We start from the raw sequence: 22729 nt of genomic DNA, 5'->3' as shown, positions 1-22729 counted from the left end.
TTTTTGACTGATAAGAGACATAGTTTCACACATTCCCTGGCTTATGACCTCATTTCAAAGTTTAGGCAAACGTACAAGGCACAGCTGGACAGATCCAAAGAGCCTTCCAAGTCTGACTTTCCACTTCCTACAGGAAGAGACAGCTTGTCATTCTCAGAGGCCAGCTGTGGTCACCTATGAGTGTAGTGTCTTGTGTTCCTGGTCATGAATCGAGGGTGGCCAAGACTAGGCAGTCCAGTAAGGAGAGCCTCCAGCAGCGGCCATTCCACACTTGTCAGCACAAGATTGGAGACCCGAGAGGTTATTTTCATACACAGAAGGTGCAAAGGTAGCTTCTTTCCAGAAAGGAAGGGGGTGGGTTGCCAGTAATTCAGGAGTGTCCATTTAAAACAAAGAAACAAAACATATTCTATATACAGAACCCATTTGTGACCTGCCTATCAAATTATCTGTTAAAGAATGAACTCAGCACAAGGGAGGTCTTGTTGAAGTTCCTAGTTGTTGGAACTTCCTTGTGCTGAGTGCCCTCCCAGTGTATTGCCAAGACCAGCTCACTGGGCTTCCTGCTCCCGCCTTGGTCACTGTCCTCAATTTTGCCACAGAACCCCTTGGCTAAAACCACCCTTCTCCCCATTTGATTCAGAGGAAAAACCACAGACTTGGCAATGGCCTCCAAGGCCCCACCTGACCCATCTGTCATTAGTTCTCTAATCTCATCTCCTAGGATACTTCTGATCAAATTGCAACTCACCTCCCCACTGCCCCCTCCCCAACGTTGCTCTGATTTTCTGCCCTATCCCATGGACCACATTCTACCATTCTCATCTCATCTTTTTAATTAATTGTCTATCTTCTTTCTCCAAAATGTGAAGTTCCCCAAGGGCAAAGTTTTCTGTTTTATTCACTGATGGCATCGCTTGTGCCTAGATGTATGCCTAGTACATTGCGACAATGAACACTGGAGTGAATGACTGTATCATAAGAATGTCTCGTATTTACCTTCGTCTTCCTATGATCTTTGCACGCAGTAGACATCTATCTTACAACTAGATCTATATTTGTAGTGCATGTAGAGACCTTTTTAGTGGAAGGCTTGCTGGGAAGTAGAACGAATATGACTAGTCATTCTTTTCCTGCTTCAATAGAAAAATGCTTATTCCCATTGTTTAAATCTTCAAAGTGATGAGTGTTCTTATAATATTAAGACTTTAAACTTCCTGTTTTCCAGTGGTTATTAAGCCTGACCAGTATAATCCTAGGGCAGCTATAAAGTAACCACTGTAGTTACTGCCTCTTCCTCTGGTGTTAGTTCACTGTTATATTTACTCTTCACCACATAGCAAACAACCTAGCTCTCAAACTGGTAGAAATAAGAGAGAAATCACTTGGGGCACAAAGACAATTTCTGGGCGTGTTTATTTTTAAAAACACTTTTTTTTGGTTTGTTTAGTGATACACGGCACATAGAAGAACTGGCTATTTCTCTATCTTGATCGTCAAAAACACTACAGTAGTTATAGAATAGCCATATTGTGTGGTTGGATTCAAAATACTGGATGGTTCGAAAACAACATCAAAAAAACAGGAGATCTAGGTTGCACAAAGAAAATACCAAGTCATTTACTATTAACTTTTTCTGTTTAATATCTGGGTCAGATTTTCACCTGCTCGAATACCTCTGGTTGAAAAAAAAAAAGACCAAAACACTATTTGGAAAGAGAAAACTTCAGTTACTTGGAACTGAGTTGGGCTGAGTGAGTAGAGTTTACATTCCATTGTTGGCGAGATCCTTACCCCATGGAATGTCTCAGAACAGATTTCAGGCCATGAAGAGGTCAGCGGTGCTTTGACCAAACACTACCTCAGCGAATTAAACATTATACATTGGCTACGGCATTGTAAATTGTACATCACTTGCACATTATACATTTATTTTGAAACTGCGCTGCCCAATCCAGCCTCACAGGGAGGCATTCACTCACGTGCATAACCTCCCAAGGAGGCATCCACCCGCCGCCACGTGGTCATCTGCCTGCACATTCACAGCCCCTCTGTGGTGGGTGGTAAGCAGGGGTGATGTGTGATCAGCGTGATTAACCACGGACCTAACTCAATTGTTGTATGCATTTGGGGACATGGAGAGCACAGGGTGAAAACGTGGTCACACTATGGATTTGGGGTCTCACACTTGCGGGACCAGCTGATCAAACAGAGGCCCTGCTAGATCTGAATCCTTCAGGCTGAAGGACTTGGAGTAAACAGACCGGCAGAATAGGAGCCTCCACTGCCTCAGCCTAGTGGGGACAGGCGCACCTGCACTGCCTTTTAAAGGTACAGACTCCTCGGTTCCACCCGCCCCAGAGACTCTGACTCAAGACAGGTCCGGGAATCTGCTTTGATGACCCTTCGGAACGTACAAAAAAATGCAGGCCACGCTCTGAGAAACCCACCTTTAAATCTGAACCATGCTAACGAAAGGCATCATGCTCAGCAAATACTTAAAGAACAAACAAAGCTGGATTTGCCTTCATGACTCTTAACCCATTCCTTCCTGGAGAAACCCTATAGACTGCTTATCTCCTGGACTCATCTATCTTAGAAGAAAAACCTTCAGGCAGGCTAAGTTCATCTCAACCTATGTTTTGGAGGAGAGTGACCTTAAAGGGGGGGGAAAATGATGTAGCAGCCACATAGGCTGCGAGGAGCAAGGACGATGTCTTCCTCCAGGGGATCTGATGTAAAACTGAGGAGGCATCAGCGCTGCCAGTCCAAGAATGGGTGTCAGGGCACGTTGTGACAACTACACCCAGGTTAGAGAGAGAGGGAGGAAAGCCAGAGGCCCACGGGTGTCCCCATCACCCCACCCCCCCGCCCCCGCTCCGACTCCCTGCAGCCACTCCCAACATCTCCTTGGAATGGAGAGGCGGTTCACACAAGGTGACAGGGATGACCCTCGAGCCGCTTGGCACCAGCCAGCCTCCACTTAACGAGTGTTCAGAATCACAGTCAGCATGGAGAAATTCACCCTGACCCTGGACGCCTGCCCCCTGGCATCGGCTCACTTACATTTTTACTCAATTACTATTTCTAAGAACAGAGACCAAAAAAAAAAAAAAAATTGCAGAGCCCCACTGCTCAGCACTCTTGCATGAAAGGTCTGGAAGGGTCTGCAGGCTTGACTCCCAGGCGGGAAGCTGGGTGGGGCAGGAGGGCCTCCCACTGAACTGGGATCTCTTTCCCCGGCCACACCCTCTGAGACACTCCTGATTTTCCCAGACTCAGGAGGGGCAGGGTGGGTTTCCAATGTTTTTCCACCAAAGAAAGGGGGAAGCTTGCAGCCATTAAATGACCGAAAATAACGCCAAGTGAGAAGGCGTGTCCGAGGCCAAGTGGAAGGGTAGACCTCTCCACTTGTTGACTATGAGGAAAAGATGAAAAGGAAATGAATCCAAAGTGGTAGGTAAGAAATTTATAAAACTATAATGGGATGGGATTCCCAAGGGAAACAAAAGGAAGGCAAAAAAAAAAAAAAGAAGTTCGGGGTCTCTGTGGAGTGGTGGAGGGTACATGGGCCAGACCTGAATTCAGAATTTGCTTCTCCTCCCTTTGCTAGTTTGATGACTGAGGACAAGGTATTCACCTCTCCAAGCCAGAGTTCCCTGAAAAATGGGGATTTCATCCCACCCTCACCACCCAACCAACGTGGGGAGGATAAGGATGTCATGCCTTCAGTACCAGGGACATGGGGGCGGGGTGGGGCGACTGGAATTCAACACGTTTTCCTTCTCTCATCCCTTTCCCTCGTCTTTTTCAACAAGCTGACGAAACAACAAACAAACAAAAATCAGACAATTAACTCCTTGGTTTAGACAGTACAATAAAATACAAATTTAGAGATGGAAAACCAAATACAATCTGCCTTACAAATGGGAACTTAAGCATGTTTGAAGCCATTCACTCTTTTTATTCACATGGCAGCTTCTAGCCATTCTGAGGCCTTCTGTATGCAAATAAATATACATTCTCAATGGAATCAGTTTTGTTTTTGAGGAAAGCCCAGCTTAGGTCACCGTAAATAAACTATTTCATTTCTTGATTCCTTGATTCCTAAGGAGCAAACTTAGTAGCTCAGTTGGTAAAGAATCTGCCTGCAGTGCAGGAGACCCAGATCTTCCCCTGGGTCGGGAAGATCCTCTGGAGAAGGAAATGGCACCCCACTCCAGTATTCTTGCCTGGAAAATCCCATGGACAGAGGAGCCTGATGGGCTGCAGTTCATGGGGTCACAAAGAGTCGGGCATGATGGAGTGACTAACACTTTCAAGGTTAGGCGTGGTAAAGTGCACATCAGGATAACCCAGGGAGTGCAGACGTCTATTGGGGAAACAAAAACATTTCTCCTGTCCTTATTTGGGATCTCCACTTGAATTTAGAATCCATATAATTCATGCTTCCTCGGGGCCTCAAAAGTGTAGCGGGAACCAAGGCCAGGATGGTAAGTCCACTTCCTGCCTTCCTGAGCATGGATCAGGGTACCACCTGGGCCAGAGTGTTTGAGTGTCACGATCACCTAAGACCTGTTCTTTGCTCTGGTCTCATGGCTCAGCAGACGATAAAAGATGGCACTCAATAAAAGCTGGCTGATTTATTAATGTTCCAAATCAGAAAGGGGTGAGCCCTCCGGCTTTGGTGACCTCCCCCCCACCCCAGCCTATCACACGGGGTTAGGCTCTGAGGGGCCTGCACTCGCCCTGAGGATCAGGGTGCAGTGGCAACTCTCAGGTTCAGCCAACTGAAGCCTTGACCGTGATCAGCCCCTTCTCTCATGCAACCCATTAATGACTGTATGAAGGCCACAAACAATGATCAGCATACATTTCCCACTGTCCTCCCTCTAGAGCTTCAAAGGAGAGAAAAGTCTCCTTCTTCCCTTCCAGTTCAGTACCAGAAACATTCATTGAGCCATTGCTGTGTGTCAGAAATAAGAACACAGGCTCAAATAAGAGAACAAAATAAAGAACCCTTGACATTCTGGCCATACAATCCCCCCCCACAGAGTATCCTCCCAGGGAGTCAAGAGATCAGTCTATCAAATCACTTGGGAAGCCCTGGATCACATATCTCATAGACCCACAATCCATCCTTCCCCATATTACAATCAAGTCATCAGAGTACTTCAAAGTATTCATGAATATTTTTTGGATAGACACTCTGACTACAAGATTGGGGGCACCTGTGTGACTGTCCAGCTACGAGGCTGCACTTCAGAATTCTCTTTTGCCTCTGACAAGTCCCCCCCCACCCAGGAGACAAACACTACAGATGGACCGGCTATCACTACGTCAAATGAGGTATATAAAGCAGACGAGTGTACTCACCAAGGTACCCACAGAAAACCTGGGACTGTCTGGAGCACAAGCTGCCCACTGAGCCAGAGGGTGTTGTAACAACTGGGCAGACAGCTAGGAGTTTTAAAAAGCACAGTCATTAGCTGTTTTACTGAGGAGATGCCTATACAGAGCTATACAAAGATTCAATGCAGAAGAGGGACTCAATGCATGTATTTATCATTCCCCCAGAAGCAGAAGGGCCCCGCTGCTCAGGGCCAGGGGACCACGGGGTAAGCAAGTCTGGGGGATTGTGAATTCTCACCCCAGGCCTCTTGGCATGCCTTAACCGGCAATCAGGCTCCTGAATATAGCATTCCCCTTAACACATTCTAGTGTTAAAATAACAGTGTACAATTTATATACTGAAACAGTCACATAAATATCTTGACTTATATTAAAGATGAATAGGAAAGGCCCTGACCTTTTGAACAAAAGACAGCCTCCCTCTTAAAACTCTGATTTTCATTTGGTTGGCCTCGATGTCAGTTTTCTTAAAACCACCTGTTACCATTTTTAATTCACACATGAAAACTCCTACATCAGGGATCAAAAATTCAAGTATATACTGGTTTAGGGCTACTTAGTGACAATTTAAAAATCTAGGCCTCCTTGGAATGGATTACATGCATCTTCCATGATATTTATTGACATCCTGAAATTCTGAACTCTGCTTTCTTTAAAGACCTTGTATGTGTACTAAATGTCAGAGTTTTGCATGAGATGATGTAGACGGACACCCCTGCTCTGTCATCAGTCTCCTGGAATCTTTGAGCAAATGCCTCGATGCACCTAAGCCACTGTTGCTATAAAATGAAACTGACATCATGCTATTCCTAAGGGTTTGTGAAAGATTAAAATGAGATATTTAAAAGAAACTGACAAATAAAAAGTGCTCTGGGATATCATAATATCAGTTATCTAACATATTTGATAGGGGAATTCCCGATGGCCTTTCAGATCTGAATGAACAGACTTCCATCCTAGCTCCTTATATCAATTTAAAGCCGTCCATGCACCTTCCATTCACCTAGGGCATGTCTTCTAAAAGTAGCATGACCACTATTCATAACTGACTTGAAGATTTCTTTGGACAAAACATACAGATCTTGAGGGCTTCTCCCTCCCCCCCCACCCCCATTTTTTTTGGCCAGATTTTTATGTTTCTCTCTCAATTCTAAAGCAGATAAGGAAAATTTTTTTCCATGCCCTATAACACCACCTCCAACATTCAGCCCCCTAACAAGATCCCAGGGACACATTTTCACACTTGTGGGGATTACACCTGCCAGTCAAAACCCTCTTTAATTGAGATGTGGGAGGTGCCCGGCCTGAATGGCCCAGAAGATGAAGGCCCAAAACCCAGGCCTCAGAAACACATTGCTCTCACGTCGCCACCATACGCTGCTACCAGCTGACATCTGCTCACACATGTTCTCACCCACAAGCAACCACGGTGTTTATTTTCAGAGCCCTCTCTACAGCCTCCCCAAGAGAAAATTCCCTCCCATCACCCGTCAGCAAAGATAGGAAGCTACAGACAGGGTATAAACTATGTCACAACATCAGCAAGGCACACAGTATCTTCTCATTCAGATCTGACTTCTAAAAAGAGATGCTGAAAGCTCTCTGCGATAAAAATCTCAAGGAACAGAACCAGAGACAGGCAGGGCATGCAGAGTGTGGCTGGGTCAGCAGCACATTCTCTTCACACGAGGGCCCTGTGCATTTCTGGGGGGATTTCACTCCTTTTCCTGGGAAATAGCACCTTCTTCAGGCCAGTGGCTGTGTGGTGCTGCAGAGGGATACTGATTCTGTTAATGGAATCCAGATCCCTGAACTCACCCCTGATCACCCGGGTCAAAGGAAGTCTATGAGAGAACAGGCAAGCTAACTGTCGTCATCTGTCATTTCCAACAAGCAGTCCTCAAGTATGCACCTTTGGTTTACTCTCGCTCTTCTATCAAGTACAGCATTAAAATCCTTTCTTTCCTCCCTCTCCTTTTTGTTTTGTTTTATTTTGTTTTGTTTTTAAGCACGGCCAAAGAACAGGGTGAGGTTCACTAGTGGCTCAGTTGTTAAAGAATCTGTGATGCAAGAGTCATAGGTTCGATCCCTAGGTTGGGAAGATCCCCCTGGAAAAGGAAATGGCAACTCACTCCAGTATTCTTGCCTGAAAAAATCCCATGGACAGAGGAGCCTGGTAGGCTACAGACTATGGGGTTGCAAAGAGTCGGACACGACTGAGCAACTAAACCACCACCATAAAGAACAGGGTGCTCTGGTGCTGATCCAGGGCCTCAGCAGTTAAGACCATGAATCGGATGGAGATATAAGTGATGCAAATAAGGGTGATTTATGCCAAAGAAAGTAACTGTTAGTTATTTTTTTAAAATCAGTTTTCAAGATCTATGTGTTTGAAGTCACACTATAATACAGGTAAACTTTTTCTATTAATAAGGTTTGGGGTCCATGTGAAATGCTTTTTAAAATGTGAAACCCTAGGGAAAATCTGAGACATGAATAGTCTTAGAGATGCAATCATTTTAAGAAGTCCCTGGGTATATTCACTCATGGATAATGGGGGAGCATGGCTCAGGTAAGTCAGAAGATAGAAACAGTCCTGGAATTAAAATTTTGCATGAGTAATTTATAAAATAACTAAAAGACAATGAAGCTAACTATAAAAGTGCTAGGACTCCTTTTTGCCTGTGATGACACAACTAAGAAATAAAGCAATCAAACCTAAACACACAGGGTTTCCAAAGTGTGCTTCTGAGCTGCCTACTTGAAGATCACCTGGCCATCTTGTCAAGAGGCAGTTACCTGGAGCTCACCTTGAAATTAAAGAATAATCATCTTGGTAACTCCACGGTGGTCCAGTGATTAGGACAATGAGAGCTCACGACTGAGGACCCCGGTTAGATCCCTGGTGGGGAACTAAAATCCCTCAAACCACGAGACATGGCCAAGAAAAAAAAAACCAAAAATCAAAACTATTGAATAATAATTTGGATGGAGGGCAGGAGACAAAGTTCCGGGAGTCCACACCTAGCACTCCAGGTGATCTCTTTGCTTGGCATAACTCAAGAAACACTAGTATAGCCTTTGTGACCTAGAGGTTAGAAAGGCCTTTTACAAAAAGTTCATTTGTCCTCAAAACAATCCAATCAGGTGGATCACAGAGAAACGATCCTCTCATAAGGGTTGTCTGTTCTGGGTAATTAGTCTTTTTATGTAGCGTGAAAGTGTCTCTTAGCCAGGGAGAAAGACATTCTTGCTGCAATGACATCTCAAGCAGAATTAAATGTCACTAAAAATGGGCTTCCCAGGTGGTGCTAGTGATTAAGAACCTGCCTGCCAATGCAGGAGATGCAAGAGACTCAGGTTCCATTCCTGGGTCAGGAAGATCCCCTAGAGGAGGGCATGGCAACCCACCCCAGTATTCTTGCCTGGAGAATCCCATGGGCAGAGGAGCCTGGCGGGCTCCATAGGGTCACAAAGAGTCACATCTGAGTGACTTAGCAGGAGCAGCAAAAATGCTGCAGTAAACTCCACATCAAATTAGTCCCTGCCTCAACCCCTCCCCGGCCTCCACACAAACGTTCTCTACACAGATCTCTCTCTCATGATGACAGCAGTTCCAGAAGTGGGCACCGTTACCTCTCCCAGCACGAGATGACAGGGAGTTTCTACTCCTCTCAGAGGATCCCCAGCAAAGGTTTCTTACAAACTGCTGATCCCCAACGTCTAATGACTCAGGGTCAGTTTGGCTCAAGACCCTCTTTCTAGAATCCGGGTACAACTGCCAAAGAATTAATGAAACTAGACCTGACCCTATACACAGTTTCATGGTTGATGGTGATGCTTTCTGACAGCAGAATTCCTCTGAAATATATCTTGCTCCAAGACAAACCAGCGGCTGCCACCTCATTCCATGGAGGTGAAATGCACAGTAGGTGAAATAGTGGCCATTCAGGACTGAGTTCACACATATGAACAGCAAACTCCACTAACACACCAAACAACCTAAAGCTTGAGTGAGAACCGCTGCCTGAGAACCTTAGGTGATAGCCATCATTCTCCTTTGGTTCTGCCCAGCTACTTCTAGGTAAAAGCTGTTTCTCTCTCCTTAACTTCCGGAGCCAGATGCCAAGATGCAAGCTTGGATGTGGAAACCCTTCTTCCAGAAAGCCCCGACAGACATCCAAGCAGGCAATTCCTTTACCAGGTCATCCATCTTCTGTAAAGACATGTCCTCAGTCTGTGATTTTCTTCTTTTTTTTTTTTTTCCCTCCTTCTAAAGTCGAATAAGTCACCCACCTATTTTTCTTTCTTTTTTGGCCTTTCTCAGCTAGCAACTTAATGATAGGAGTTTATTATAAGGAAAGAACAACTTCAATGGCATAGTCATTAAGCTGTCAAAACAGAAGTTAAAACGAGAAGCCAATGGATCGGGAAATGTGCTGTGTGCTCAGTCACTAAGTAGCGTCCGACTCTTTGCAACTCCATGGGCTGTAGCCTGCCAGACTCCTCTTCCATGGGATTATCCAGGCAAGAACACTGGAGTGGGCTGCTGTTTTCTTCTCCAAGGGATCGTCCAACCCAGGGATTGAACCTAGGTCTCCTGTACTGGCAAGCAGATTTTTTACCACTGAGCCACCTGGGGAGCCCAGAGAGGGAAATAAATAATCCCATAAGAAGAAAACCTCCCCACCAATGGAAGGAATAATAAAGTTATTGCTACATATGATCTAGAGAGGATAACGTTAGTTGAATTTGGTCTAAGAAGTACTGAATTCCCAATACTGAAATGACTCCAAAACTTAAAAATTAGGTTATAGTTCTTAGAAAATTCCCATTGATGGGCAATAGTATATTTTAGTGACCTTAAGATGCATGAAAAACTACTGTCTCCTCGTGTAGACAGTTCTTACTCTGAGATCAATGTCTCTCTTAAAACCAAACCCTGCCTTCTCATTCACATGCTGGAGTAACAGACAAGGGCCGTGACAACAGCCTGAAGTTATGAATGAGCAGTTATTTGTGAACACGCTTGTCAAGACAGATGTGGAATCTGTCAGTGTGGTGTGGGTTAGATAGGGAAGGCCAAATGAACTGAGCCAAGGTCAAAGTCACAACATTTTTCTTTTTCCTCCTTGAGACTGGAAAGATGCTACAGGGCTTCCTGAAACGAACATCTCCAAAAAAGCAGCCCGAGTGTTACTCGGGCTCATGGTTGCCTCGTGACCCTCTTTTCCAAAACACCGTGTCTCTTCCTCAGGAACATGCTGCTTTCTACTGAGCCACGTGGAGGCCGCGAGGAAGGCCCGAAGGAAGAGCCACGCTCTCTCCTGTGGACAGAGATGCGTGCCGCATGCCAGTGTGAGAGCAAACAGCTGCCCGAGGAGGCTGGAAATGCATCTGAACTATTTTCAGAAGGTCTGGGCTTTGCAACATCTAGAAAGCATTTTCCATTTGCTTTAAGTTCCTCAAGTTGTTGTGATTAAAGGGGACATCTAAGCCCCACATTTCTGGCTTATCAGACAGAACCAAATCCAAGGGCTCATTTCTGAGAAAAAAGGGAAGGGGTTGGTCCATGGAGAAGATCTTTGTGGACACCAGAAGGCATTCCTCTCCTTCCAACAGCCCCTGCTGCAGCTGCTGTGTCCACCTCTGTTTGACCCTATAGACTGCAGCCCACCAGGCTCCTCTGTCCATGGGATTCTCCAGGCAAGAATACTGGAGCAGGTTGCCATGCCATCCTCCAGGGGACCTTCCCAACCCAGGGATCTTCCCAACCCAGGGTCTCCTGCATTGCAGGCAGATTCTTTACCAGTAAGGCACCAGAGAAGCCCCCTAACAGACCCTAAGCCCAGTAACCTCGATTCCCTTTGGACAGCACTGTCCTCTCACGCCAGTGAAGTGGTTTGACTCGGTGGCTCCAAGAAAGCCAGGATGCTGCGTCAAACAGAGAGAACCTTCCTCTTTTGACAGCTGCTGCTGCCCAAGTGCAGCCTGTCCTCTCGGACAACACCTCCTCCGTTTTCATTTCCTCCTCAAACCCTTTGCAGTAACTTCCCACCACCCTCTCCCCTTCTTCTGACCCATCCTCCTCTGGGAGACTTCTACCCTGTAATGGCATTTTGTTGCTGAAGTCTGTTGCTAAATGAATTGCCTGGGACTTCCCCAGCAGTCCAGTGGTTAAGACTTCGCCTTCTAATGCAGGGGTTGTGGGTTGGGTCCCTGGTCAGAGAGCTAAGATCTCACATGCCTCATGGCCAAAAATCCAGAACTTAGGAAAAAACAAAGAAAAAAAAAGAATACTGTAACCAATTCAATAAAACCTTTAAAAATGGTCTGCATTTAAAAAAAAAAAAAGTCTTTAAAATGTTAGAAAATAATAAGTAATAAATAAATAAATTGCCTGGCAGTGAAGAAACCGCTGTGGCTGGTTCCTGGTCATGAAAGTTAGATGAGGTCGAAACATCCTGGCTACCTTCTCAATAGAGCCTCTCAACAGGGGAGGCAATGAGACAAGGGACCTGGGAGAAGGGGCTGAGCGTGGCCCAGAGACAAGCTGCCCGGAAGCCCCCTCAGCATGCTAGCCTTTTATGAACAACATCCTCCCCCATCCGCACCCCAACCTTTGTTGGATTTCAGCCTTTAGGGCCCAGAAAGATAAAGAGGCGAGTATCATGCAACTCATATGCATATTCAGAGAGATCAGTTAAAATCATTTCAAAAAAAATTTCCCTAGAAATGTACAGGCCCTTTGAAACAACTAGCAACACCCTGAGATGTCAAAAAAAAAAAAAAATGAAAAAGAAAACCGGATATTAATGCACTGAGTATGCCTAGCCAGACACTCCAGCTGGGAGGAATCCAGGATGCAGATCTCCTGTTTCTGGTGCCAGAGGTGGCTATTACCAGTCAGAGGCTCTGAAAGTTTACTAAATAGAAACGTTTCCTGAGGGCAGATATCACGCCCCCTCTTAATTTTATTTTCAGTGTGTTTCTAGGACAGAGCGCTCTGCTATATACACATGGACTGCTACTCTTCCAATCCACAAACATGAATGTGACTTCCCTGATGCTAGGTATTTTTCATATTCTAATACCTCTGAAATCCCGACGCCCTCTTAGAAACAATGGCATGTTACAATTAATTAATTGGCAATGAGAGCTCTAAGTGGCATATGAAATTATGGACTGTTGCTTCAGGCGTGTCTGACTCTGTGACCCCAAGGACTGTAGCCTGCCAGGCTCCTCTGTCCAAGGGATTCTCAAGAATACTGGAGTGGGTTTCATTTCCTACTCCAGGGGATCTTCTCAACCCAGGGATCCATATGAAATTACGGTGCATTGTGAAATCAGTGGTGCTTGAGATTCAATGCATAATAACTGCCTACAAAGCAAGCCTGTTAAGTGCCAGAAGTAGCTACACTGGGAATTTCTCTGCACATCATCACCCATCCTCCACGACCCTAGGGGGCAGGGCTCATCATCTTCTTCATGACAAGTGAACAAACAGATCAGTTTAAATGCTGGGTCTGTAGCCCAGCCACTAAGCCACGATGGCAGAGCCAAGATCTGAATTCAGCAGTGTGTGTTAAGTCGCTTCAGTTGTATCAGACTCTTTGCACCCTCATGGACTGTAGGCTGCCAGGCTCTCCTGTCCATGGAATTCTCCAGGCAAGAATACTGGAGTAGGTTGCCATTTCCTCCTCCAGGGGATCTTCCTGACCTAGGGATCAAACCCGAGTCTCTGTCTCCTGCACTGGTAGGCAGGTTCTTTACAACTAGCGCCACCTGGGAAGCCCCTCAGCAGGAAGCAGCTGAAACGTCCATGAGGCAGTTTGAGACAGCCAGGTGGATCACCCAGACAAGACCACATTTTAACAACTTCCATCGGCCTGGCGTAGGCCTTCTTGCCTTTGAAGCTCCCTTTTCCCTTTCAGCCTCTGAGATTGTTCTGGTGCAATTCCCTTTTACTTATTCTCTCTCTTTTACTGATTGGATCTGTCTGGCTCTCAAGCCTGTGCTCATTAGACGACACCATCCTGCCTTACCCAATCAATTTTCTAGAGACAAGATGAATCTCCTATCAATCAAATTTAGAAAAGTTTTGCAAAGAAATGATGGCAGTTCAAGATGAAGACCAGGAGACTTGAGAGATCACAATACTTGTATCAACTACCTGCAGAGATAAAAGCAGAATGTGTTAAAAACAAGAAAAAAGACCCAGGGTTGTAGAAAAGGATTCATAAATATAGTGCCTTCTGGAGGGAAAGAATGCAGAGCTTCTAGGAATAGAATTCCTGCCAGGAGAGGAAAGTCACCACCCTTTCAGGGATGTTCTATGTCACTTTTCAAGAGGGCAGGAAAAGTCATGCTCTCCATTTCCTAAATGGTCTCTATTTAGGGCTTCTATTACTTATACCTAAAAGCCTGACTTTCAATTAGACATCGCTGATAGAAATAGTTAGAGCCATGTCCTCAGATGTTGCAGGGAAAATACTCGTATGAACTATACAGGGTTACTTGTGAGAAGGAAATACGTGCACACATGTAAAATATTTAAAACTATGCTTGGCACACAGTGTGTACCTGCTGAGGGTTAGCTTTCATCATCATCATTATCACCATCATTTTCACTCTTATCTGCAAAACTGGAAACAGGAACTGGGTGGTTCTGAAAGGCCTGGTATTGCCTTTAGCATAGGAACAAGATCCATCAGGCATGGTTTCCCTGAAAACGGAGGTAAGATTTCCATCTCTCCACATCTCCTGGTCTTAATGCTTTCAACTCATAGATCTTTCTTCTGGTGACTTAGTCTTATTCTCTAAAGGGAAACCCTCATTCATTTATTAAGTATTGGTTGAGCAAAAACAAGCTTTAAGGACATAGCTAAGTCCAAGTGGGTTCTTGTTCTGAAGTAGGTCACCAACTGATGAAGAAGACAGGTCAGGACACAGCTAGATTTTACCTACAGCAAAAGAAAAGAGGCTGAGATAGAGATGAGTATCAGGACTGTGAGAGTGCTGAGGAAAAGTTAATTAAATATGACGAGGAACATCAAAGAAGGTTTCATAAGGGGATGGCACTCACTAAACCTCGAAGGATCCTTAAAGGTGTTAAAAGATGGCTCTCTAAGTGGAAGAAACAACATAAACAAAGGCCTGACGGCAGGAAAATAAATGGCCCCTTTGGGTAAAGGCAAAGAGAGTGATCTGGCTGGAGTGTGGTTTTCATGAGAGGATTCAGTTGGGGGCAGAATGCTAAGCAAGGAGGGACCAGACCCTAAAAGGTCTTGGATGTTATCTAAGCTATCTGAGATCTTATCCACAAAGCCAAAATTCTCAAGGCCTTCCTATGTTAGGATTAGACAGTGATGGGCCTGCCAGATTACCAGCCCCGCCAGTCTCTGTTCCCACCCTCTTGGGTGGCAAAAATCACCTAAGGACCAATCCGAGTGAGCCACGGAAACAGATCCTCTGAGGGAAAGTTACACAGAAATGAATGAGATGGAGGTCCTGAGACATCTGGGCTGGTGGGAGTGGTTCCCAGAGTGTTACTTTTAACCACATCAGAATACCTCTAAAATATCTTTTTAATATCTCATGACCAGTGGCATGTTATAGTCAGTTGTCAGTGATGTTTCTTTCTTCAGGGCACATAAAATAAGGGTGCACCTTAAAATCAATGGTGTCTGGGAATCGGTGATTAACAGGTACCCTGCAAGGAAGGTCCACCAAGTGTCAGAGGCAGGGTTTGGGACTTCTTTACACAGGTCACGGTCAGTCCTTTGCAACCCTAGGAAGCCAGCATCTCCTTCATCTTAACAGGTGAAGAAACAAGAGGCATGGATGGGTCAATAATGTTCCCCACCCTACACACGGGTATTCCAGAAGAGAGAAAAACAGGAAGGCAATCTAGAGCCTGTGGGGAAGAGGTCAACAGGGAGAGTTTATGAAGAGTTGAGGCCACCAAGCCCATCTGGCAGTAAGGTGGCGGTCACAGCGTAGAGCCGCTCTAACCTACCGGAGGTTAGAAAAGAAACGAAACCAGTGACAACCACCAAAACCGACTTGTGGTTGCAGCGTGACTCGAATTTCTCTCAAACACAGGATGGAAGCAAGCTTTGCAGTCTAAACAAACCTACCAAAGAGTCCCTAGTATGTGATTAAAGTGAAACTACCTGGAGGACACAATTCCTAGGTTAACAACCATCCTTGTTTAAAGAATATTAAAAGACAAAGCTCACCATATGGTTTCAAAATGACAAGGGAAACTTGTGTTTATCTCGGCCAGAGGCACGCTTCATCGAGCTGTTCAGCCTGCGCCCACCCTTCGGCAGACGGGGAGAATGAGCACATTTGGGAAACCCACACCCTCTCTGCAGGGTCCCTCAAGACCGGAGGTGCTGCAGGAGGAGGGCTGAGCAGGACCGGAAGTGCTCCACGAGGAAGGGTGAGCAGGACTGGAAGTAGCCCATGAGGAAGGCTGAGGGAGCTGCTTCCAGAGCTCTTCCCCGCCCTGCTCACCTTAATACTGGGCTTCCCAGGAGGCGCTAGTGGCCAAGAATCCCCTGCCAATGCAGGAGACATACGAGACGAAGGTTCGAGTCCTGGGTCAGGAAGATTCCCTTGGAGAAGGCAATGGCAACCCACTCCAGTATTCTTGACTGGGAAACCCTATGGACAGAAGAACCTGGAGGGTTACAGTCCACGGGGTTGCAAAGAGTCAGACATGACTGAGTGCACGCGCATGCATGCACACACACACACCCCACCCCTTAATACTGAACTTGTAAAGGGGTGGGTGGGACCAGGGAGGGAGAAAGACCCCAGAGTCCCACCTTGGTGGTCGGTTTGCACATCTCCCTCAGGGGCAGTCTCCTCCACTCTTCTTCCCTAACCTTCTAAAAATGCAGCCTGAAGTGTGTTGTAATCTCTGGGCAAAGGCCTAGCAGTCGGTGACCTCCTCTGTTCTAACCCAGATTTGATATGGGATCAACAGTGAGTCATTAGCCCTTTTTTCACATCTCAGTTTCCGCTAGGAAACAGGATCTGTCATTCTTTCATATCTTTTTATATGAAAGAGGCTGTGCCTGGGTTACATCAACTTTTCACTAGGGAGAAGGTAGCATTCAAAAAGTGCAGTTCCTTGAGTCGACCCCAGGGGTCGCTGTGGAGACACAGCCGGCTCCCGAAGCCTCTGCCAGGTCAGCGGGTCCCCACCTACTCCTCCAGCTTGACAAAGCCCAGCCTCCATCCGGTTTGTAGGGACTCCTCGGAAGAGGAGAGCGGCCTCCCTTGGCAACAAAGACTGCCCAACTGCTTCAGTTATAACCACTGTATTTCTTTTAGGGTTTTTCCCAGACTTTGAAAAGTAAAAGAAAGAAAAGAGGAAACCCTGGAAGAGAAGAACGTGGCCTAAGTTAAATGTGACCACAATTAGGCACTAGAGTTAGTACAAGCAATGATGCAATTCAATACAAGTGGGAGAATTAAAACTTTGCTGTGTATTAGTAACTCAGTCATTGGGGAAGTCTAGGGAAGAGGTTCAAGTCTGTCTTTGATCTCTGTGTCTCTCTTACTCACACATCCACACACAGAGAATCTTCAAAAATGAAATCCCTATCACTTGGCTGTAGACCTGAAACTAACACAATATTACAAATCAACTATAGTTCAATAAAAGAAAAATAAAAATAATCCCTGACTATCCAGAAAAAATACTACTGTATTCTAGCAACTGCTAGTATTTTCCTTCATTGGGCAATTGGTTGACAGTCCAGCAATGTATTGGAGAAGGAAATGGTAACCCACTCCAGTATTCTTGCCTGGAGAATCCCATGGACAGCGGAGCCTGGCAGGCTACAGTCCATGGTGTCGCAAGAGTCGGATATGACCTAGTGACTAAACCACCACCACCAGCAATATGTACATAGAAAAGATACATCCATGAATAGAATGGTAAGTTTCTGCCCTGCCCCAAACCATACAGTGCTACTACTGTGTCCATTCTATGTTCCATGATTTCACTTGGCAATTTACAGGGGAAATAGAAAAGAAGATTGCCTGGTATTAAATGTTTAGCATTTATGTGAGTCAGTTACAAAAGAAACCTCATCATGTCTCCTGCTGTACAGTTTGGTTTGTCTAATTCAATATGACAGAATAAACCAACATGATTATTTACTTTCTTCCATTGCGTAGCTTGGAGATTCCACTCTTCCTGAACATGAGTTGCTTATTTTCCTTGCAAGGAAAATCCAAGATAATCCCACACTTCTTTTTTCTCTGTCCTGACTAATATCATACTGCTGCTGACTGAAGTTACAGATGGGTGGAGTGACACTACTGCTTAGGCTAAATGAATGGGAAGTTTTGATGCCTCTCATTGAAGCCCTTTAAGATCATCATAATATACTATATATCATACAAAAGAGTGAAATTCATAGTCCAACTTACTTAAGAAAACTTACTGATTATCTGTCTATTCCATGTTAATGTCCTTTTGATCCTAAAGATGTTTTGTTTTTAGGTTATTACTTTGGAGGTGGTGCTACTGCAGAATTTAGCAATCCTAAATAAATCCCAGGGTCACCGGGCTTCTCCACATGGGAATTTCATGATTTTTTTATGTAAGGGGGTTGGGAGTGGGAAGAGGACCTGTCCTGTGCATTCTAGAGTGGTTAACAGCAGTCCCTGGCCTCTCCATCTCCAGTCATGACATCCAAGAATGTCTCCTGACATTGCCAAACATTCCCTGAGGGTGGGGATAGCAAAAGCGGTAACATCACCACAATAAGAACCACAACACCTGCCTGAAATTTGTTACATGGGAAAGAGAGAAGAAAGAAAAAAAAAGTTTTGTCTCGTCCTTTTTCCTTTTTTGACTGTCCAAGTGTCTACATATTTCAATTGTTAATCATTTGGATTCTTACTCCATTAAGTGGAATCACTCTCTAAATTTCTAAAGCCTAGTACAGTGTCTTTGGAATAGATGTGCCTTGAGATTCCAGTGGATTGTCAAAGGATGAGAAGTCTGCTAATTCCCACTGGGTAAAGTGTGGATAAACCTTAGCATAACTCCACTTTGAGCCTTAAACTAACAGCATGTGAAAAGATCAATACAAATAAATTCAAAACTAATCAGACCCCTTCTTCAAATGTTGACACAGTATTATTTATAACCCATAAATACCTTCTTGACTAAAATTTATCCTAGGAGGTTGGCACCTGGCCAGTTCTATTCATATTTACTGTATTTATATAGTACACTGGTCCAAGGATAATATTTAAGACAAAACATGCTTCAAGGCATATACAATATCTCTTATATTTTTACTTTTAAAACTCTGCATTGCTAAAAATATTCGTCTGAACTGTATAAAATGCCCTGCAAAGGACTATCAAGAATCTGTAATGATATATAGCTCATTGAGTATAATTAGAGCATATTTGTAATATTTGAGTTGAAGTCACTCCCTGAACGCTAATAAGTTGGTGGTAAAAAATGAACCAGTGATCTTTCCCATGCCTCCATCCCTGGGGCTCGTGACCGTCCTCGGATTCCCTTTGAGAAATGACAGGCGCACTCCCTCCCCACAGCAGCTTCAGTTAAAAGTTAGGCGGAACAGTCCTAAAGAGGGAGACTTGGTATATAAGCCAATGCTGTCCTTTCAATTTGCCCTTTAAAAAATATGGTGGAGTGATTTTTTTTTCTTTTCTCCCCCCTTTTTTTTTGGAAGGGTTCTCTATATTCCAGTATAACTAGAAAGTGCTGGAAAATCAGTTAACCTACTTTCTATAAAATTATCCACAGTCCTAGCACAGTAGTATCAAATCTGCTATTAATAAGACTTTCTGCTCCTAAACTTCCTTTCAGGCTTTAAGAAGCCTGCATTCTTTGTAGGAAAACTGATAGTGTATATTTTATCCTGTGCTGATCAGAGGTTTTCAATTTCTTTGGTAGCTGGGAGTGGAAACAGAAGGGAATCCACACACCCATCTTTAATGCCAACCTCTGAAATCCTAATAATCTGAAAATTTTCCCAGTTTGGTGATGATTATGATCCCAAGTGGGATCATCTCAATTCTTGAGATTGAAGAGGGTTTGAAAGAATGAACACCCTCTTGGGTAACTTGCTCTCTCCACACCTATCTCAGGAAGAGATCAGACCTCCTCTGTGTTATAAAAATACCAGCAGCTCATTAAAGCTGTTGCAGGTAAACACTGAAGGGTTGGCTTGTTCTGATTCTACATAACATAACTGCCTGCCTGCCCAAATTCCAGTAGAACGTTGCACGTGCTAGAGAAAAAGCAAACTGACTCAACTCCCTGTTGGGTCTCAATGATTTTGCACTAAATTACAATGAACTTTATTTCCTAATATCTCCAGGGCTCCATCCCAGGTAGGAAGCTTTCCTTCCTCCCACCCTCCTTACCCGCCTCCCCCCACCCCGCATCACCAAGATGGAGTGTATATTATCACCACTGTGGTGAATGGTGTCATAATTACAATAATAAAATCGACCCCCTTGCCAGGATCTCCTATCTCAGCTCTGCTCTTAAACAAGAGATGCTGCTGCAGCAAAAGAGGTCGCCAGGAAGACTGGGGTTGTATACGTCAGCCGATATTCTGACACCATCAGACACAAGACATGGCAAGCCCCGGAACTACGACTTGTCAAACTAAATATAAATATTCAAAAAGAAAAGCACCACCCTGCAATTAGAACCTCTAGGATAAAACTACCAAGATGGCCATATTATCTCTGTAGGCAAGACACAGAGACTTTGTGAAGGCAGCCAGAGAGTATATAGGGCATGAAAAGGGGCGGAGAGAAATGGGCAACCAATGAAAAGTGTACGACTTGGGACTTGGAATACGCAAAAGTTGGAGCTTTTTTTTTTTTCTCCTTTCTTTTTCTTCTTCCTGGTATTTAACCCTCTCAGGTATCAATATATGCGTCGTCTTTGCTTTTTCTTTTTTTAAGAACTTGGAAATCATTCTAAGCTAACTGCCCTCTTCCCTTTCCCCCAAGAAACTCCAACAATAAATCATTTCACTTCCATGGCTACTGTATGCCAGCTGGTTTTAAGGACACTGCCCTCAGAGAAGCCAGTTTAAAAAAAAAAATCGGCTGTCTTCTACGCTGAGATTCAGGAATGCAACGAAGTGGCTGCAGGAAGCCTATGAAAGGGCAGGGAACACCGGGCTCCAGAGTGAGAAAGATTAACGATAAACGCCTAAGAAAAAGGATTTGCTACACCGGCGATTTTAAGAAGGCAGGTTTGAGAGGATTCTGGAAAAAAAAAAAAAAAGGAAGGAAAAACTCTTAAACGTAGTCAGAAACGAAGCTGTCCTCTCTACCATTCCAGGTGAAATCAAAAGGGGACGTGGTTACAAGATCTCGCCTTGGCGGGGGCGGGGGGATGTAAACACCCCGTCGAGGTCAGAGATTCACGAATTGAGGGGCTGGAGGTCGGTTTTTGGAGGGGTCGCCAGATCGGGTTTCTTCTTGGCGATGCTGACTTTTTTCGGGGAGTTAGAGACAATAGGGAAGGCTCGCGGAATCAGCTGATAGGTCGGCACGGAATGGGGCGCCTTCCGGTGAGGCTCGTTTTGAGCCACTTTTTTTTTTTTTTTAACCCTTCGCGCCCCAGTTCGGCGGGCTCCAGGCCAATCGGAGCAAAGAAAACAAACCCACCGAGGTTTCCCGGTTTAACTCGGCCCCGGGGAGCGCCTGGAGTTTGACAGAGGAGGGCTGACTCCTAGCCGGTGGCCGAGTCGAGAATTCCAGGGAGAAGAAAAAAAAGAGAGAGAGAATAACGCCTTATAAAGGACGGGGGCGTTGGGGGGGTGGGGGAGAAATGGAGAAAATAAAGTCGCAAGTCCACGTTTTAAAACCTAATGTTCTCAAGCACACAGCTGGCAAGGAGGTGGGTGGGACGGAGGACCAGAGAAGGGGAAGGAGCGAGCCGGGGACCCCAGAGGGCAGGGCGATCCCCGGAGTGGCTGCGGTTCTGGAAGCCTCGGGCAGCGCTAAGCCCCGGGGAATGGAAGCGAGGAGCGGTACTTACTTTCCGAGGGTAAGAAGGGCGGCATGTCTATTTTGTAAACCTCCTTGGCGTAGTATTCCTCGTCGCTCCGCTCGCGCTCGCAGGCGGCCGCCCTCCGGCTCGCCTTCTCCTGGAGCAAGTCCCTGGTGCTGTTGTAGATGGAGATCACCTCCGGGGGGACCTCCTCGGGTTCGGGGTAGTCTTCTGGGGGGCTGGTGAGCTTCAGCTTGCTCAGGATCTGCCCGCGGATCGCCTCGATCCTCTTGCGCATGAACTGGTCCATGTCGAGCGTGCTGCAGGTAGACAGGCTGAGCGCGACCGTGACCAGATGCAGGAGCAGAAACGCGCTCAGCACACAGTAGTGCATTTTTTAAAGGTGGAAAAAAATTTTTTTTTCTTTTAAGTAAAAAAGTAAGAAGAAGAAAAAAAAAAAAACCTAGCAACTCTCAAAGTACAGATCAGGTAGATTTTTTTTAATGCGAAACTTTTGCAAACAATCGAGAGTCAGTGTCCGAGAGAAAAAGGTATCTTGCTTGAATTCCTTTCAAAAGAAAAGGCAACGTCGTTCCCCAAGTGGAAATATTAATACACGACGGGCAGGGGAAACCTGCACTTGAGGGAGTCGGCAAAAGTTTTCTTGGAGCGACGAGATGGAGGGGAGGGGGGGCGGAAAAAAGAGACGAGTGGCTATTAGGCAGAAATAAATTTAGCAGGAGGAAACGGAGTTCAGTATGTCAGTTTCGGGTGCGGAGTGGCGAATCTGAACTCGGCTCCTCCGGCCAAAAGGGAAGATGAAAAGGTCCCGGGGCTGGCAGCGGGCGCGCCGGCGGGAGGGGCGCGGGCCGCGCTGTCAGGGGGGCGGCCGAGGCCGGCCGGCTCCAATTTATATATTTCAAGAAGGAGCGGCGCGGCGCGGCCCTGCCTTCCACTGCGGCGCTGAGAGCAGGAGCGGCAGCAGCTCCGGAGCGGAGGAGCGCACACGTGTGTGAGTGTGTGAGTGAGTGTGCGTGTGAGTGTGTGTGGTGTGAGTGTGGGCGCGCGCGCGCCCGGGTGCGCGCGCTGGGGGCGAGCCCGGCCCGCGGCGGGGAGGCGGGAGAGCTTCGCTCGGCGCCCGGGACTCGGCCGGGTCCGGCGCGGGCCGCGGAGGCCGCGCAGGGAGGCGGCGAGGATCCTGCTCCCGGAGCTGCGCGCGGGGGCCGACACCCCGGCCGGCGCGCCGACCCGCCCGCTCACTCCACGTTGCCGCCGCCGCCGCCGCTGGCGAAC

General features: G+C 46.0%; 1 protein-coding gene across 2 annotated transcripts in view; it reads right to left on the bottom strand.

Annotated features, from left to right (window-relative positions):
* The window catches only part of TGFB2 (transforming growth factor beta 2), a 93154-nt gene extending 70758 nt beyond the window's left edge, over positions 1-22396 (bottom strand). Inside the window, exons 1-2 of one of the 2 annotated variants that reach the window (XM_065938343.1) lie at positions 21485-22396; positions 5377-5460 (exon numbers count right to left, since the gene is read on the bottom strand). In XM_065938343.1, the coding sequence (XP_065794415.1) occupies positions 5377-5460; positions 21485-21830 (430 nt within the window). In that variant the 5' untranslated portion in view covers positions 21831-22396. The remainder of the gene's footprint in view (positions 1-5376; positions 5461-21484) is intronic. The other variant, XM_065938344.1, reaches the window with a different exon arrangement.
* Between the last annotated feature and the right edge of the window lie 333 nt (positions 22397-22729).

This window comes from Muntiacus reevesi, chromosome 5, assembly GCF_963930625.1.
Source record: "Muntiacus reevesi chromosome 5, mMunRee1.1, whole genome shotgun sequence".
NCBI lineage: Eukaryota > Metazoa > Chordata > Mammalia > Artiodactyla > Cervidae > Muntiacus > Muntiacus reevesi.
The sequence above is the reverse complement of the archived record's forward strand: the minus strand, read 5'-3'. Positions and strand labels throughout refer to the sequence as shown.